Source organism: Drosophila subobscura, chromosome E, assembly GCF_008121235.1.
Source record: "Drosophila subobscura isolate 14011-0131.10 chromosome E, UCBerk_Dsub_1.0, whole genome shotgun sequence".
Taxonomy (NCBI): domain Eukaryota; kingdom Metazoa; phylum Arthropoda; class Insecta; order Diptera; family Drosophilidae; genus Drosophila; species Drosophila subobscura.
The window spans coordinates 16,984,560-17,002,689 of record NC_048531.1 but is presented as its reverse complement, the minus strand read 5'-3'; the positions used below and the strand labels follow the sequence as shown (position 1 = coordinate 17,002,689).

Genomic DNA, 18,130 nt, shown 5'->3' with positions numbered 1-18,130 from the left:
TGGCATTATTCAATTAGCCCGATAACTGTCGACTGCATTTGCTGTGGGTCATTGCTACTGTACGGGTTTACATCTACATCAGCGTCTACGCAGTCATGTTCCGTGCTTTATTTTCCAGCAGCAGATCGTTTGGGGTTATCCGCCAGCTGCGCTGCTGGCTGCTGGCTGCTAGCTGCTAGCTGGCTTGCTGATAAGCAAAAGTCGAAGGCAAATACAGCAATTAAACGTAGAATAATGAGTTCTAATTAAGAGGTAAACAGCGACAACAACAAACCTACGTAGATCTGTTCCGACGGATTCACTTTTTCCTGTTAATTTTGTTTTGTCCACACAATCGCGCGATAAACAAAAGATAAACCAGATCCAGCCACCGATTGTAGTCTTCCCCGTTGGCATGTTTGCCAAGAAATTTACGATTAAATAAACAGAAAGAATAAAGAAATAAACGCACAATTTTATCTTGAAAATTCCTACGTTTGTGGCACAATTTGGGGCAGTTTTGATTTCCTATTTAGCCAGGCCACTAGCTTGAGGCTAAACAATTCCTATCAATTTGTATTTAAAGTTGCCATTTGATCAATTATTTTATTTACCAACTCACACTCGTATTTGGGCTTGAATTGTTTGTTTTAATTTGACTGCCATGAAATAAATGAAAATGAAAACTATCTTTAAACGAAAGTACAAGTATTTTCCATCTCCGAAATGTTTGTTGATCTTTAATTAATTTTTTGCCCTTTTATTGTCTTGCAACATCTGCGTTCTCAGACCGAATTTCTTAAAAATACATTGAAAACGGAATGGGGCTAGCGTGGCTTTAAATTTTGGTGGAAAAAACATAAATTAATGGGGAACACTGAAGCAATCATCGTGGAGAAGGTGCGGGTAAATGCTGATGAATATCAGCCAATGTGTCTATCAAAAATTGACTTTATTCAAAAATATCAGCACACAGCGCCGCATGGCAGCAGTTTTGTCTCTGCCCCGCTCGGAGCTGTGTAATTATAATATGGCAGCAATTTTTGTCTTTATCTTTTTGCAGGCCACACTTTTGTTGCCATTCCTGCCCCTCCATTCCCCTCCTCTGGCTGCTGCCTATGTTTCTGCTGTACATAGCATGGCCATGTCTATATTTTCTAGTGTCACACACAATTTTTTGTTGCTCCATTTGAAGGGGTTTCCTCTCTTTTTTGTTGTGCTGATGGCACTCCATGGCATTTTTTCTACATGCATTTGCATTTTCCACTAATTTGACTTTTGTATTGTTGCGGTCGTAAGCCCCTTCCAGTACCCTGCCTCTGCCCTGCAGCTCGTTTATGTGTTAGAGGTTTTTGCTGGTCGTTTTTGCTTTCCACCAATCGCATTCCCTCTGCCACACACAGCATCTGTGTGTTGGTGTGTGTCCTGCGCTTATGCATTGGTGGGTGGGCTGCGCTACGCACTTTTTGACTTTTCGTTGAGGAAAATGCGTTTTCATGCACTGGTTGGCTGTCGAGTGGCAGGGCTGGGCGTGTGATTGGGTTTGCTTCTCAGTTGTGTGGCTTTTGGGTTTGGGTCTATGCTTCTATCTCTCTATATGCCTCTGCGTCTCTCTTTTCGTTTGCCATTACATACCCGTGTGTGTGTGCATGTGTGTGAGTGGGAATGTATTTTCCCAGGCCTTGTCATTTGATGCGGCTGTGACTCTGTGGCCATATCATTAATTGCCGTTAGCTGGTAACAGGAACTAGGCATGGAGCGCGTGCAGCACACACAAATTAGTGGGCAACGCGCGCACTTTGTATAGAAACTACAACTACCACGGGACAAAGATGGGGGGGGAAAGCTGAAACTCTGGCAGAATGGCGGTTGAAAAAACGGATAGACAGAGAGGCTTTCAATAGTTGGAGGCCAGAGCATAGAACGTGCACTTTAATCATCGTGTTTGATTACAAATGAAGGCGCTTTTAATATGGGAATTTGATGAGGCAGAAACGAAGAAATAATTGCATCAAAATGTTACCTTTAGAAGTGAAAAACTCTTTCGATACTTCTCCTTGGCACGATATCAGGATGAACTGTAATTGCAGTTTCCAAGGCCATAATCCGACAGATTTGATGCATCCATCAGAGGCGGTATTTGCCTTCTCTGCTGCTCGCCCCACAGCCTTTGACAGCTTTTTACAGCCTCTCCAGTTACAGGCAACTCGTAAGCGGAAACACATTCAATTTGCTGCACCTTCAATCACAATAAATCCATACAAATTTCCGGCCTGCTCTTTTGCGAATCTCTTTTCAAATGCAAACTAAGCAAATTTTAATTAATGAAAAATTGCAATTAAAAATGGGGTTTTCTTCCAACTATCTCACTCTAGCGTGCGCCGTGCACAGTTTTTCATTTGCGGCTGTACAAAACAAAACAAAAAAGAGCGCAAGGCAATCCACAAAACAAACAAAAACGGCAAAAACAACAACAACAAGAACTGTGCGCCCAGTAAATGCATAAAAAACACAACGCACTCGGGTACATATGTACAGCGATGGGTGGCGGGCTGTGGGAGGCGTTATCTAAGCAAAGCCTCTGCCGCTGCAACGCTGCCAGCGCCACCGATTAACATAAACACGCAAAAAACATTAACAGAGCCACAACAGCGGCAGCGGCAGAGGCAGCAACAGCAGCCACAGCAGCGGCCAACGGCAATGCAGTTAGAAAAAGCAACAAGAGGAAAACTATAGCACGCGGGAGCAGCGGAGGGGAGATGTGTTTCATACATAGATAACGCGGCGTATGTGTAATGTGTGAAGGAGATGGAGAGAGAGTGCCAGCCAGCCCCAGAGTCGAGTCTCTCTCTTTCGGTCGCTCATTCTGCCACTCGCTCATTACACTCATTTCGCATAGTAGTTTGGGGTGGCGCATAGGCAATTTTCCTCACAAACACAGACACACACACACAAACACAATCATAGCGGGAAAAGCATAAAGCAAAAAAAAGTGCGCTGACTGCGCTGCTTTTGGAGCACCCAAACCCAATCACAAAAACGCGTTAATAAGAGGAAAACGTGGGGCAAAAAACTACACACACATAGCCAAGCGCGAACACACACACACACACACACACACACACAGACACCACGCAGCCAGAGAGAGGGAAAGACTGGCTGCAGCCAATCACAGAATTTGTTTACGAATCGTGCGGCAAAAGCAACAGAAAGAAAATACTTGGGCAAAAAAGAAAAATCCACCCACAGCATCGCTCTCTCTCTCTCTCTCTCTCTCTTACTCGCTCGCCCGCTCTCCATCTCCCTCTCGCTGTGTGTGCCCGTGTGCCTCTCTCGCGGCACAGTTTTTACTTTTCCACAAAGCTCTCTCAACGTGCGCCTCTCTCTTAAGCGCCGCTCGCTCTCTTTTGGCTGCTCTTTCGCTTGAGTTTCGGCCCCGTGGATTGAGTGACTGCCCGGTGCAGTGGCAGTGGCAGAGAAACTGGTTTTAGGTTTTTGCGGAAACGGGAGGGAGACTGGAATGGCATGGAGGGAATGGTGAAGGGGGGGAGGGGGAACGAGTTTGCCTCGATTGATGTTTTAGTTAATATGGTCAACAAATTTTAATTGAATGCTCCATGTTTGTGAATGTTTGATGAATGTTGGACGAATGCAGCTGGAAAGTGCAGAGCGCAGCCGAGTGGAGTGGAGTGTGGACTGAAGTGGGTTGAGGGGGTAAAGCTGTACCGAATCTAAATCGATTTTAATTGGATTTGATTTCAGTTGAGTATATGATTAGATAACCAAAACTACTCTGACATGCAAATGTCTTGTGAATGTTCCACTGAAAAGTGGATTCACTTTGGAGGATTTTTTATTTTCCATCCAGGCTTTTTTGACATATTCCATATGATGTTCCAATTATTCGAACACTTACTGCTCTGAGCTGGTCTTTTAGGTGCATATAATTGAAACTGTCGCAGCGAATAGACTCCTTCTAGCTCTACATAATTAAGTGAAACCATCGCTGCCATTACTCAACCACTTTACGACATTCATTAGCCCAGAAAGTATTTTTTTGTTGCTATAAAAATAGCCTAAATTCCCCCTCAAAGAACTTTTCTATTAGCCAACAATCGATTGCAAAGGCTTATGACCTGCGTGCCAGCTATAAGCAGATACTCTGCCCCCCCACCAGGGGTGGGGCTGCAGCTGTGGGTCTGGATGTGAAGCTAATAGAAAGAGAAAAACGGAAGGAAGGAAGAAGCAAACAGTTAAACGAAACGGTAAACATAACGCATCAAATGTTAATGTCGCCTAATTGTGTAATTCTGGTGTCGCATTTTGGCCGTCATTTACATAGGACATAACAATGGAACACACTAATGAAGGCACAAAGGAGCTGTGGGGCGACAGCGAGTGGGTGAAAGCGAACAACGCTAATGAAGTAATTACAACAATTAATTTAATTATGAATTAAGCGATTGTCGCTGTTGTCCTGACATTTATGGGCAGTTCAAAGGCTGCTCTAGGGTGGGGCGATGGTAGCTTACCTCAGTTTGTTTGGTCAACATGTTGACAAAGGACAACGAAGGACGTACGCAGGTACAGTGCTTGGGAATGCTTGGAAACGCTTGGGGTTCGCGTTAAGCCAGCGGGAAGCAATGGAATCTCTTTAAAAGAGAGCAAAAAACGTTGGCTAGTTTTCATGAATTAATTTTTCAAAAGTCTGTGCACTTTAACCCACAAGTGCCTCAGCGTATTTGCGTCTAACCGCAGAATCGGGAAATGCTTTCAAATATTATTCATACGCCCCATGCGACCGCATATAAACCAACAAACGAGTCCCTGCGTGAGTGTCCATGTTGTACTAATGAGAACTGACACACACACACACACACACACACACACACATGCCTATCGCGCTACAAATATTATCCAGATTTTCACACCTTGTCCGCTTGTTTCTGGTTTCTGGTTTTTGGTTTTTCCCCTCGCGAACTTGCATAATTGAAATATAAAATAAGCCAATTAAAATTAAAATTATTGCCACGCATTATGGCCTGTGGCATGCCAGAAACAACCCATCCCATGCACACCCTAGGACGATGGTAGACACTGGATAGTCGTTGCATTTATTGAAAATTACTGAAAATGAGCAGCGGGGGGAGTTGGCTGCTGGCTGCAATTGTTGATAATTTGTAAATTATTGCACTGCTGATAAAACCGCAAGGCGGCAAATGTAAACATGTGAACACATGTCGGGCTATTTATTTGTTCAATATGCCCTTAATGAAGTCCCATAATCAGATTTTAATTGCTTCAAGTTGCAAGAATTTAAAGTGCCACGAAAAGGGCAAATTAAAGTATTCCGAATGAATGGAAAACTATTAACTATGAACATACAATTCGTCTCCCCGCCATAATAATAATCACTAAAGAGCATCAAAAATGTTATCGGACGCGTAATTGCTTCTTAAGTGCTTGATTAGGCGAGCAAGTAAATATATTAACATTCAAAAGAAGCGGCCTTCTGGGAAGTGTGGCGGGGATTGTGGCTGACAAGCGGTTCTAACGAACTATTTGGTACTTACACCCCGGCGAGGGCAGTGTGGGTTTGAGGAGAAGTTTGTAACACACAAAATAAAGGATTTGCGATCACAAGAAGTCGTTTAAATATATTCATTCTTGGGCATCCACAACAGAACCAGAAAAAGAGAATATGAAGATGGCAGAAACGCCGCTTGAAGGCCTTGTTCCTGTGGCTATAAATATTTATGTTAAAGGAACTATCGATATGTTAGAGTATTTAAGCTTCATCATCTTCGGCTATGTTCTTCTTTTCTATCAGCATAAATGACACTGGTTATAGATGGCGATTGGGATACACCTAGTTGGTATTCCACCCGGTTAATCTTTTCATAGTAACGAGTAATCTGCAAGCACCACACAGATAACGTCAATTCACCAAAAACCGCATTTAATATTGGGCTATGCGGGTATATATAGGTTTCCACAGTTGGTCAGGCATCAGTTGTAAAACAAAAATCGCCACTAAGTAGGTACTAGGGCAAGATGATAAGTGTTCTGGCCGTAGTGTCGCTCTGTTGGCTGGCGTTAGCCAGGTCCAATGCGGAACTTGTCTATCAGCAGGAGAATGGATTTAGCATGGCGAACTATGAGCGACTCATGGATCTGCGTCCATTGGGTACGGAGTTCTTTCGCCATTTCGGGAACATTTCAGAGGCAGATCTGGAGCTCCTGGAGGGGCGGCTACCCAGCCAGCAGGATCTGGTGTGCCTGGCAGACATTGCCCAACTTATGCAGGCGCTGACCTCGGGACGCTTGTGGGCCCTCAGCAGTAAGTGGAATTCCCATCTGTATTTGGCCAAACCTTTGGAAATGTACAACTCTTTCCAGTGATTGATTCGTGGGGAACCATACCGTCTGGCTATCTGATGGGAAATCGCATCGATTTGGGCAACTACGATCAGTGCATCAGGCTGGACAAGGCTGTAGCGGATGGACACAGCATTCAAGGGAAATACTGCTTCTTGGAGCTGCCTGTGGCCAAGTGGCTCGGCTTCGACATGGAGATCTTGAAGGAGACCAACATGAAGACCGCTGTGTGCCTGCCCTCCTCCTGCTCCGCCGCGCGTATGGAGACCTTTGTGGGGCAGCTGCTGCAGCGCCTTCTCGGCGTCAGCAATGCCAACACGAAGTTCTCCATCGACGAGTCGAGCTGTAAGACAGGACAGAGCAAATCCTTCGACAGCCTTACCATTGTGACTGTGTAAGTACTGACATGTTTCCGTTCCACAAGTGGCAGTGTCTAATCACTTGTCTTTGCCAGTGTACTGCTATCAGTGTTTGCTTCTGTGATGATTATTTGTACCGTCTACGACTACCTCCGCTGCGGGGATAACTGTGAGTAAGAAGGGTTCGACTTTGACTAAATTCTCAATGAATTATTTTTGCTGCAGCAAAACTACCACCCCGTATAGTCAGTGTATTCTCTGCCCGTGCCAATTCCCGAAGTCTATTTGCAATGGTGGACATCAAATCGAGTCCCAATGTCATTCATTGCCTGCATGGCATACGCTGCATGTCGCTTATTTGGGTGATCTTTGGCCATGAGTTCATCATCGCACTGATATCGCCAAATATCAACCAAATGGATGTACTTCGAGTGGGTACTTTTCCCCCTACAAATATTTGTTCACTGCACTCACACCTCTTCTTACAGTGGGTGCAGCAAGCATTCAGCAGCTTCATCCTGTACGCCCCGTTCTCGGTGGACACTTTCTTCTTCCTCAGCGGCCTGCTGCTGGTTGTGATTTCCTTGCGCTTTCTGGACAAGTGAGTTCCACCATCCAATCTGTCTACGTGGCTCCTTGGACTCAATTCTTTTATTAATTTGTCAGAACAAAGGGCAAGATAAATGTGCCAATGATGTATCTGCATCGGTATTTACGCCTGACACCGCTGCTGGCGGTGGCTATTCTCGTGTACTGGAAACTCTTGCCCCACTTGGCCGATGGACCACTGTATGAGCAGGTCGGCTTTGCGGACTATTGCGTGTGTGAGCGCACCTGGTTCTGGACGCTGCTCTATGTGCAAAACTACGCCACCAAGGAGACGGTGGGTGCCACCAATCACCAGTCGCTGGACATCAACTGATCCTCTAATCATTTCAGTGCATTACTCACACTTGGTACCTGGCCGTGGATATGCAACTGTATATCATATCGCCAATTCTGCTGATTGCTCTTTATAGATGGGGCAAGAAGGCAGCTGGCGGCATTCTGCTGCTCATGCTGCTGCTCTCTTCGTGCCTCTTCGCCACCATGTTGATCAACAACTACAAAGTGCTCTTCAAGTGAGATTTGCCACTGAGAAAAATTGCATCGCTGGCTTATGCCCTTGTCCTTTCCAGAAACGGTGGCCCGGATCAGGATGTGCAGCGGAAACTCTACCAGGCGACACATAACCATGCGGCGCCGTGGCTGGTGGGGCTGCTCTTTGGCTACTTTCTGCACCTGACCCGCGGCAAACAGTTCCAGTTGAGTCGCCTCATCGTCTGGGCCGGCTGGCTGCTCAGTCTGGCCATGCTCTTTACTTCAATCTTTGCCATGTACCCGTACGCCAAGTGGCTGGGACCGTCGCCAACGGTCTTGGCGCAGGCCTTCTACTACACCCTGACCCGCATCGGCTGGCCCCTGGCCCTCTGCTGGGTGGTCTTTGCCTGCATGCAGGGCCACGGAGGCCTGGCCAACAGCTTCCTATCCTCGCCGCTCTGGCAGCCACTGTCGAAGCTCTCCTACTCCGCCTACATCTGGCACGTGTTCATCATGGAGGTTAACCACAGACGCATACGCTCGAACTCGCATTTCACAAACTTCGATATGGTAAGTGAGCCACGAGCCCCGTCCCCGCTTCGATCACAACTCATTCAACGATCTCCTCAGATGCTGGCCTTTTGGGCAACCTTTGGCTTCACCCTGCTGATGTCCTATACGTTCTACATTGTCATTGAGGCGCCCTTGGCTGGCCTGGAGTCTCTCCTGCTGCCCACTCGCAAGCCCAACTTGAAGCCGAGCACAAGGCCAGTCGTCGCCACGGACGCAGTCGAAGCTGTCGTCGCCGCAGACGAAGCCATCGAACCTCAAGTGGAAACAAAGCAGACTGACTTGGATCTGTTCCCTACGGAGACTTCTAAAGAAAGCGTTTAGCAGCAATTATTATTTGAATCTAAGACTTTAACACCAATCCACAGCTTAAGACTGCTGCCTGGTACGGGTACGAGTATATTATTTGCACACCAAAACTTGTAAATATACTAAAATTCTGCATGAATTTGAATCTTTGAACCGAATTGAGCACAGTCTAAGGAGTAGCTGTAATTGTTGTGTTTCGGACTTCAAATTGATATTTTTGTAGTATTGAAATTATGGAAATAAGTATAAAATAAGCCACTTAACATTAAAATTAAGTATTCCCGCGCCTTGTAGCACCTGGCATTGCCCATTTGTGTCCCACCTGTGTGTTCCCCTGAGGCGATTGCAGACAGCTGATAGTCGCTGCATTTATTGAAAATTACTGAACATTAACTGCAAGGCGCCAGGACTGCTGCTGGCTGCAACTGTTGATAATTTGTAAATTATTGCACTGCTGATAAAACCACAAGGCGGCACATGTAAATATGTAAATGTGTTTGTTTCAATACTCGCCCTTAATGAAGTGCGATAATCAGATTTGAATGCTCAACTGATGTATGTAGACAGCATTGTTTAAGAGCAAGCAATATTAGTTTAATAATATTAAACATCAAGTTTCTTTCGGGTTACTTCAACCCACGTCAGAGGAAGAACACTGCCCGCAGCAACTACTCAAATTTCGTTCGATATTTTGCCTAATTGACTACAAGTATGGCAAACCTTGCCCAATTTACACCCTGAAGGCCGCGCCACAACACGGACCCAAAAATGTTCAATGGAAAATCGCAAATTCAATATTTGAGCAGCACCTGCAACACATGCCGGCACAGACCAGAGCAGCAGCAGCGAACAAAGTGTGGCACGGGAGGGACCGAACACCAACCCACAACCCCGTTTTGGCTGAGCTGCCGTCGAGCAGTTGTCGGGCTGAAGTTGCAAGAGTTGTAAGTTGCCTTCTTACCAGGCCATCCCGAATCTGAACCAGAACCAGATCCAGGTGCAGTGGCAGGTGCAGGGTCCAGGTCCAGGTTCCGTCCGTCTTTTGCCAGTTAGTGATGCCTTCGGAAAAGTTTTCCAGGACACCGTTGCCGGCAGCTTCTTGCGGCTGTCGTCGCTGCATTTCGGGTCGCGCAATTATTTAATGAAGTTATACAATTTTGGCCCATGTGCTGATCAGGGACACGTGCAGCAGTCGGTGTGTGCGTGTGTGCGTGTGTGTGTGTGGTGTGTTGCGGTGAAAATTTCATTGCTGGGTTGAATTTTGTTGTAATTTGATTTTTGGTTTGTTGGCTTTTGTTTGAGTTCGCTGCTCATTCTGCCGTGCCATCGTAGACGGCACCAACTTTGTGCAACGGAATTCAATTAAGAAATGTCAAAATTTTATTGAACACAATGCAGATTCCGGACTCGGCTTCACGGTCACCCCGGGACGGTCGCCAGGATCTCTCGCGTTTCCATTGCATCCGTATGGGTTCGGGGGCGCGCTGGTTCGGGGTTCGGGGTTCGGGCACATCCTCGACATTAATTTAGGCACGCCAATAACCTTTGCGCACTTTTGCTGCATCAATTTTCATTAAAACGCGCTCGCTCGCTGGCTGGCAAAAAAAGGCGAGTTTTTTCCACGGCACTCGCTTGGATTTTGCGCGAAAAGTTAGAAAACCGTAAGCGGAAATGAATCCCATGTGCATAAATACGTATAAATCCAAAAATAAATTGAATTAAAAAAGGCTAGAGAAGCGAGAACCAAAAAAAAGAAACAACAAAAACCGAAAAGGAGTACAAAAAATAAAGAGAAAAGGGAAGCACGAGTCCAGCCGGCAATTGGAGTGAGCATAATAAATTCGGGCATCAGACTTTGTTTGGCTTAGTCAATGGTCCAAATAGCACGAAAAAAAAAAGAGAAATGAAGAGAACCATCGAGCAGAGCACAGCTACTGGTACGGCCCCACTGGTGCTGGGGGCAAAGAAGCCAGCCAAATAGCCGAGCACCAAGGATGGAGTCAACAAACTGAAGCAAAATCGCGAATTTATTGTGGACACCCCGGGCCCCGAAAGGGCCGAGCAAGCTACTTTTGTTCAGAACATTTTTAAATTTCCTCGTAAATGTTTGCAAGTTCTGTAAGCAGTCACACACGTTCACTTTGCTTCCCGACCTGCCCAGCATTTTCACTCCCCCCGCAACCAAATAACAAAGTCATTTATCTTATTTTGTCAAAAAATTGTCAACGCAAAAGAAAGAGGGAAAGGGAAAGACACAAAGTGAGAGTCAAAAGCAGAGTAAGAGGTGGATACAGCGATAGAGGAAAGAGATGAGCAAAAAAGGGTCTGGCTAAGCAGTCGTTGTCTGGTTTCCTGCTTCCACCATAGCCACCGCCACCATCGGCGTTGCTAGTCGAGTCCCTGCGCTCTGTTGACAGCAATTGTCACAATTACAAGTTGATATGTCCTGGCCAGCTGTCCATCCGCCAGCCACGTCCTGCCGTCCTGGCGTCCTGGCTCTCCAGCTAAGTCAACTGATTTAAGTGATATTTATGCCAGACGCCGCGGCCAGCGTTCAATGGAGCAAGTGATAAGCGTCGCCAGACCAGCGCACAGTCAGAGCCACAGCCGGAGCCCCACTTGACGGACAGCTATGAGAGCGCGCGCAGCGAGATGGTTTGGGGATCTGCAAGAGTCGCGTCGCTTCCTGATTAATGGCTGATGCTGGCCAGCGGATAAGGCTAGTGGCCAGGATGTAGGAGTGTCCGACACTGCAGCATAAATTTTGTAATGTTAACACGACGTAAGACACCAGTTGAAAGTGTCTCTGTGCAGTTCCCTTCGGGCTGGCAAATGTTTTTCCACTAATTTTTCCATGTACCCTGATTAAAGTGGGTTAGCAGGGGTATGCAAGAATGTTTGAAAAGATGTTTATGGGCGGAACTTACACACCACAGAGAAAATGGCTGCTAGGTGAAACATTTGCATTTCACTTAATCGAAATTAAAGGGTATTAAGTTGGCCTTTGTACATATTTTTCGTATTTTTTTAATTGTTTAATTTTGTGCCCGAGAAGGAACATTGATTGCACGTCCAGCCAGTGGCCCTTGGGCGCTGCCACCCCTCTCCGGGACACTTTCGGTACTCATTTGGACGACCACAAAAGTTATGTTGTCTCATTAACTTTTAACTTTTCGGCTGGTGCTGGAGCTGGTGCTGGAGCTGGTGCTGAAGCTGGTGCTGGCTCTTGCTTTTCGCGGGGTTATTTGAGCTGTTACTCTTGCACATTTTTTGCTGCTCACATATTCCTCAACTTTGGCAAGGACTCGACAGCGGTCTAGGGACATTGTTAAGGTAACGAGCGCTGTAAAAATAATATTTTTATTACAAACAAAAAAGGCGAAAAAAAAACGAAGGAGCAGGGAAGCAAATATTGTGTGGCTGGCACCGAGCTCGAATTGCAACTAGAAAAAAGTTTTCCCTGCTCTCCGCTAAGCTTTTGACTTTCAAAGCGCACAAAAAATGTATAAAAATATATATATGAAAATTAATTTTAATGCAACCGAAGGGAGCAAAAGGGATGGCACAAAAGGAAAAGCTGAAATTACATATGATGTTTTAATTAGTGGGAAACGAACGGAGAAATATGGCAAAAGCTGAAGCGAAAATGCATATGGAAATAATTGACTTAGGTTGCCCCTCCCCCACCCGACTGTGACTCTTGCTTTGTGCTGTGTAACAGTTTATGTTGCAGATCACTTGAAGTCTCGGGCACAGGGACATTTAATGTACTAACATTTAAATCAAGTTGAAAGAAATCTGTGTTTTAGTGGATTCTCCTTTGCTACGTCAATGTTTAGTTACTGGCAAAATTTGTTTGCATATGACACGAGGAGTTTTGATTTGCAGCTGTACCCAGGAAACCTTTCGCACCGAATTCTACTATACGTTCCCTTACCTCTATCTGCCATTACCCTCTTTTATTTCATCTAAAACTCGTACTTTTAGCTGCATCTATGTGCCGTTTTGCCGCCTTTTTGTGATTTTTGCGCGGAAATTGCAATTTTTGCTTGCTCGCTTTCTGTTGCCAAAAGAGAGCCAGAGGCATGGCCTGCCGCCACTGCCGCCGCCCACTTAATGCAATCTAAGCGCAGCTGCTGCAGCATCATTACGACACTCTCCTCGCATGTGTGAGTGGTGTGGTGTGTGTGTGAGTTTGTTTGTGCTAGTGTTTGCTTTACTTCCGCTCAGATTTAATTTCGTTGAAGCGAAGGCAGGACCGTGCAGTGGTGCGGAACGCAGTCGTCCAACTACTCCTCGTTTGCGCCGCCTGTTTGAACTTTTAGTTTACACTCTTTTTATTTTTCGTTTGCTTCTTCTATTCCTATTTTAGCGTTTCGTCTGCTCCTACTCTCAGTGTTTTTTTAGTGTATGTGTGTCCATTTGTTCACTGTTTCGCTGTTACTGGCTATAATTTAATTCTGCTTGCATTTTTCATTTGCGGCACTTTTTGGCGCTTCACCTTGCCGCCAGGTGTTGTGAGTTATGAGCACTGGACGTGGCGCTGAGCGCAGTGGGGCGTGGAGCATCGCGGCGCAAGCTGAGCTCTGACTTTGTGCAAATTACAAAAAAATTCGAATGAAAAATAAACGGGAAATGCATGAAAAAGTTTGGAAAAATATGAAAATTCTCATGAGATTTGGTTAGCACTCGGACACATCCGAAATGGCAGTCGATCCTGGGACTATTCCTCTCAATTTTTATGCACATGCAACCAAGATTACGTATTCGATCTGTTGAAAATGCTTTGGCACTCTTTTAGCTGCCATTCTCTTGCTATTCCTTAGGCAGTTTCCTCACTTAAATTGACTTCTTCCCAGGCAGGCACCTTATAATAATAGCAATTAAAATATATAGATGCTGGCTGCACGCAAATTCCAATCAGGCATGTGTTTATATTCTAAATAGAAAACTTGTAAAATATACTCTTGTGCAAGTTGCAAGTTGATGTACGTACGTACGCACAGGGGGAGTGGCTGCAGGGTCTCCCCTTGTTTCTTGGCAACATCTCTTGGTCAGGCCAAGTAATAGAACTTTGACTGCCGCCTTGTCCACGTGATTAGAAAGTTTTTCATGCCAACACAAGTGCAAGTGTGTGTGTGGTTGAGATTGTGCTCTGCATGTTGCATGTTGCTCCTCTACTTTGTATGCACTTAATAACTTTTACATAATTTTGTATATTTTATTGAAAATTTTCTTTGCCAGTTCTTGCAAAGCTTCTTCCCCGTATGGAATCCCTACGAATTCTTTGTGTGTGTGTGTGTGTGTTTGTGTATGTATGTGTACATGCTCTGAGCTTTGAATTCCAATCAAGCATGTGTTTGGTTTACAAATGGGAAAAAGGTTGTGAATGATAGTCGGTGGGTTGGAGGTGTGTGAGACCAATGGAAAAAGTAACGAAAGTAGAAACAAATCAGAGCGGTATAAGAGTTCAAAATATATGGATAAACACCACTTAAGTCCGGGCTGTACATAAGTTAATTACAGTGTGGAAATTGCAGTTTTCTTTCTAAACTGGAAGAAAGTTTCCTCTAACATAAATTCAAAATATATTTCAATCAAATTGGAATTATCTGCCCCTTTGTTACAGACAAAAAATGCTCAAATTTCATTTGCCATCAGGTTGTACCCTCTTTTTGTGTGTAAATGCATTTAACACATACTCTTACAGTACACTCTCGTTGCATACGAAGTCATTAATTAAATTTTCAGCTACATCTCCATATAATTTGATTCAAAAGCACAGAGCCCATGCGAAGGGCGGGCAAGAATCTGGCAAAAGTCTCAGCACTCAAAACTAATAACTAATAATTTGAAAGCTGCTGCCCCTTCCTCCTCAATCTCAGCTGCATCTTCTGCTCGTTTTTGTTCTTTTCGATGTTGGTTGTCTTTGAGTGGGCCGTCTTATGCGTGGCTGTGGGTTGGGTTGCAGCAGGAGGAGCAACAGCAAAGCCATGGCAACCACAACCTTTCAGGCAAAAAGTCCAAGTTGCCCGAGCAAAAGAGTGTTTATAGTTTATTGTTGATTGAACACTAATTAAGTTTCCCAGTGCGAAAAGTTTTGGCCTGGTCAGAGCAGTGCATCTCTCCATCAAGATGGGGCTGTGGCTGTGTAGATGGACAGCCGCTTGATTGGTTTTGTTACACCACCCGACACTGGCCAGGGCCCTAAGATGCTCGCCTTGTACTTCTCATGATGGACTGGCGCAAGGGTGCTGTAAAGTTTTTCTTAAAAGAGCTTCTGCTGTGCATTTAATAGCAATAATAATTTGTAGTTTGTCTATTTTACAATCTATAGATGTTCGTATCGGGTTCCGAATCTCTCTGGTTATGATTCTGGTTCTGGTTCTGCTTCTGCTTCGAGAAAAACTTTATAATTTCACTTTACTTTGGCTACAACTTTTCATCATCTTTGAGAGCGTGTGTGTGTGTGTGCGTGTGAGAGTGTGTGTTTGATCAATTTTCTGTTGCATACTTTGTGGCGAGTAGTTTCTTTTTTCTCTGCAACTCTTGGCAAAAACTTCTCCAAGGCTCTCATGCAAAATGCATTCCCGCAATTATTTTACAAAAAGGCAATTTAATTGCTCTCCTCCAAGCCGGCTATGAAAAAGCAAATCATTTTTCACATGATTTAAGTGAATCCTTCACTCAAAGTACATACATGTGAAGGATATGTTGATATTTTCATGATTTTCAGTGATAAAGTTTTTGTTTTTAATTTTCTTGGCAAATTTTTGATATTTTCTACAAATTGTTTAATAATTGATCTTCTTCATGTCATATCTGCATACGTTCCCCTGCCTTTCCTCGCCTCCCCGCCTTTGCTGTCTTTAATCTCTGGCCAAACCTTTAACTCAAATCTCCCGTTAAACGCAAAACACATACAAATCCCGAGCCGAGCCTGTTGTGACTTGGAGTTCTATGTGTGCGGCGGCACAGCCTCTCCTTCTGTTTTTGGCTTAAGCCAAAGCTGCCCCCAAAAAAGTGGGTACAACTGCCCCACACCCTTCTTCAACCCCTTGCCACTTGACAGCGTAAAAAATTGTTCTAAAAATGTGTTGGCTTGTTGCTTTTGTTTGCCATTTTATGCGGCGCAACTTTTTTGTTGGCAAGTCAAGCACTTCTCCTCGTTTTTTTTTGGTTTTTTGGTTTTTTGTGCTTTTGGTTTTTTGTTTTGGCCCAACGCCTTTTGGTAAATTAATGCGAAAATTTTTCGTGAAATGCGAAAATTTCGCGTTTTATTTTTTGCCTACATGAAGGGATGGAGGGGAAGGGACGGGGATTGGCCCCGTGTGTGTCTGCAAGTCGGCGACTGGCCCTCGTCGTTGTTTGTTTGAGTCTGGTGCCTCTGGTCGCCTGTCCACCTGTCTATGCCCTGCTTGATTGATGGTTATTATGCGCACTTGTACGGCCAGAGACTACTCCAATCTCATGCCGCCACCCAGCCTCAGTAGAGTGTCGAGTGGAGACCCAGACCCAGACCCTGAATCGTGCACCGTGGACCGTTGCCATCATCAATGCCAACACCCCGTCGCTCACTTTTTATTTTACATATCAAATAATTGCGAAAAAAGAGAACGTATTAGGAGGTTTTGCATGTGCCCCTTTTGGGGGTTGGTACCAGCACGAGTAAAGGGAGTGCCGCTTGATTAAAATACCTGCCGGTTATTTGCATTAATTTTTGCACACTCTCCCCCTCTCTCGGGGTGTCTTAATTTCGACATTTATGCAATGCCCGACCCGAGGAACTTCATTAGCTTCTGCTGTTGCCGCACACGCAGCAACCTCAAGATCTACCTGAAAGCATTGAGCAAACACTGGCAAAAGTCGTGCTCCGTCTTGCACACAGTTTTAGCATTCAATTACAGGAAAAGTGTTTGCTTGGGGATTGCGTGCAAGGAGGCTGGCTGGGTGGATGCACGCCTGAAAGAGGCATTTACTGGATCCTTGGCAGGAGAACGGCTTCGAATGGTGTGGGCTGTAGTTACAGCAAGGCAGAGCAGAGGCGCCTGCCGAAAGGATTGCTACGATTACATGAGAAGGAGCAGAGATAGGGCAGAGTTCTGCTTGGCTCGCCTGCCACTGTGCTTTTCTATGCCTATCTGTAGTTTACTTTCCCATTCTGCTCCAAAAAAGCAATTGCTGTCTGCTCTCCTACCATCCCATCCACCGCCAACCAGTTCCTCTTTTTCTAATTTTTTTGCATCTGTGTATCTGCTGCTGCCTCTCCCGTAAGCGCGCGTGTGTGTGTGTGTCTCTGCCTCCCACCCCGTTTGCTTCGGTTGGTGCCTAAAAAAATGTTAGTGCCCCTGCTGCCACACACCCACCAACAGTCAACAGCACGCAGCCATCACAGAACTTCTGCCTGCACCACCCACATCATCCCACGCCATTTGTCGTTATCTGCAGAGCCTTCTACATATGTAGACGCTGAACAATTTTCATTTCCAGGCAGTCGCAAAAAAAAAGCGAACAAAAAAAAGTTTTCCTCTTTTTTGCTGTGCAGCAAACATTTTCGCGTATTTCTAAAAACAATTTCTACGCGCAGCCACCCCTGCCACCGAGCACCCCCTCCCACACCCGCTCAGCCGCCCAGTGTGGGCCGTAAATGATGAAATGCGTGAAAACTACACAAATACATATGCAGCTCTGGCTGCACCCACACCGATGCACACACACACACACACACACACATGCGGCGCAGCAGGATGGAAGAGGAAAACACAGAGGAAAGAAAAAAACTACTTGCCTCCTTTATGTATCCCAGACTAGGCTCCGCCCTGCGTTTGGCTGCGTGAGGCAGAAGCCGGAGCTGGAGGGGCAGTGCAGCGGATGGGCGGAGAGGCTGAGCTGCAGAGGGGAGGGATGCAAGGGCGCAGTGTGCAAGGGAAAAAACTATAGCCGGGCCGAGGCTTGGCTTTTGGGATTGGTATTTGGGTTTCGGTTTGGGGGTTGCAAACTAACGGCGCTCTGCCAGTTCGCTGCTGCTGCACACAGTCGCTCTGCCACAGTCGCTGTCGCAGTCTCTGCTACTTCCGCTGCTGCAGCGGCACAGCCTGGCCTGGCCTGGCCTGCCCGGCCTGCCTGTCGTTGTTTATCGCTCGTTGAAGCCTACTTTTTGGCGTCTCCTATGTGCGTGGGGACCTGCTGCAGCTTTCTCTTCTTTTCTTTGTCGTATTTTTTGCAGGCCCATTCCATGGCGCTTGGGCGCCTGCCAACCGCACGCTTAGTTTGCAATTAAAACGAAAGATGCTCCCCATTTGCTGTTGCTACTTGCCCCATCCACCCATTTGCCCATCTAAACCATCCTCCACTGCCACTCCTTCCCATTCTCCTTCTGCCCTCCCCACGTTGCAGTTAACTCGTTCTATGTGCTGGCTGCTGCCCATTTGTTGTTGTTGTCGTTGTTGTTGCTT

The 18,130-nt window shown here is 45.7% G+C and overlaps 1 protein-coding gene and 1 long non-coding RNA gene across 3 annotated transcripts in view; one reads left to right on the top strand and one right to left on the bottom strand.

Moving 5' to 3' along the window:
• Positions 1–18,130, bottom strand: part of LOC117892080 — a 41,133-nt gene that overhangs the window by 6,477 nt on the left and 16,526 nt on the right. The gene's annotated exons all lie outside the window — the stretch shown is intronic.
• On the top strand, positions 4,347–8,755 carry LOC117892077 (nose resistant to fluoxetine protein 6). Its single transcript, XM_034798066.1, has 9 exons — positions 4,347–6,319; positions 6,379–6,751; positions 6,812–6,885; positions 6,942–7,147; positions 7,205–7,317; positions 7,383–7,599; positions 7,656–7,837; positions 7,895–8,366; positions 8,427–8,755. Exons 1-9 carry the CDS (start codon positions 6,034–6,036, stop codon positions 8,688–8,690), a joined length of 2,187 nt encoding a protein of 728 aa, XP_034653957.1. The 5' UTR covers positions 4,347–6,033; the 3' UTR covers positions 8,691–8,755.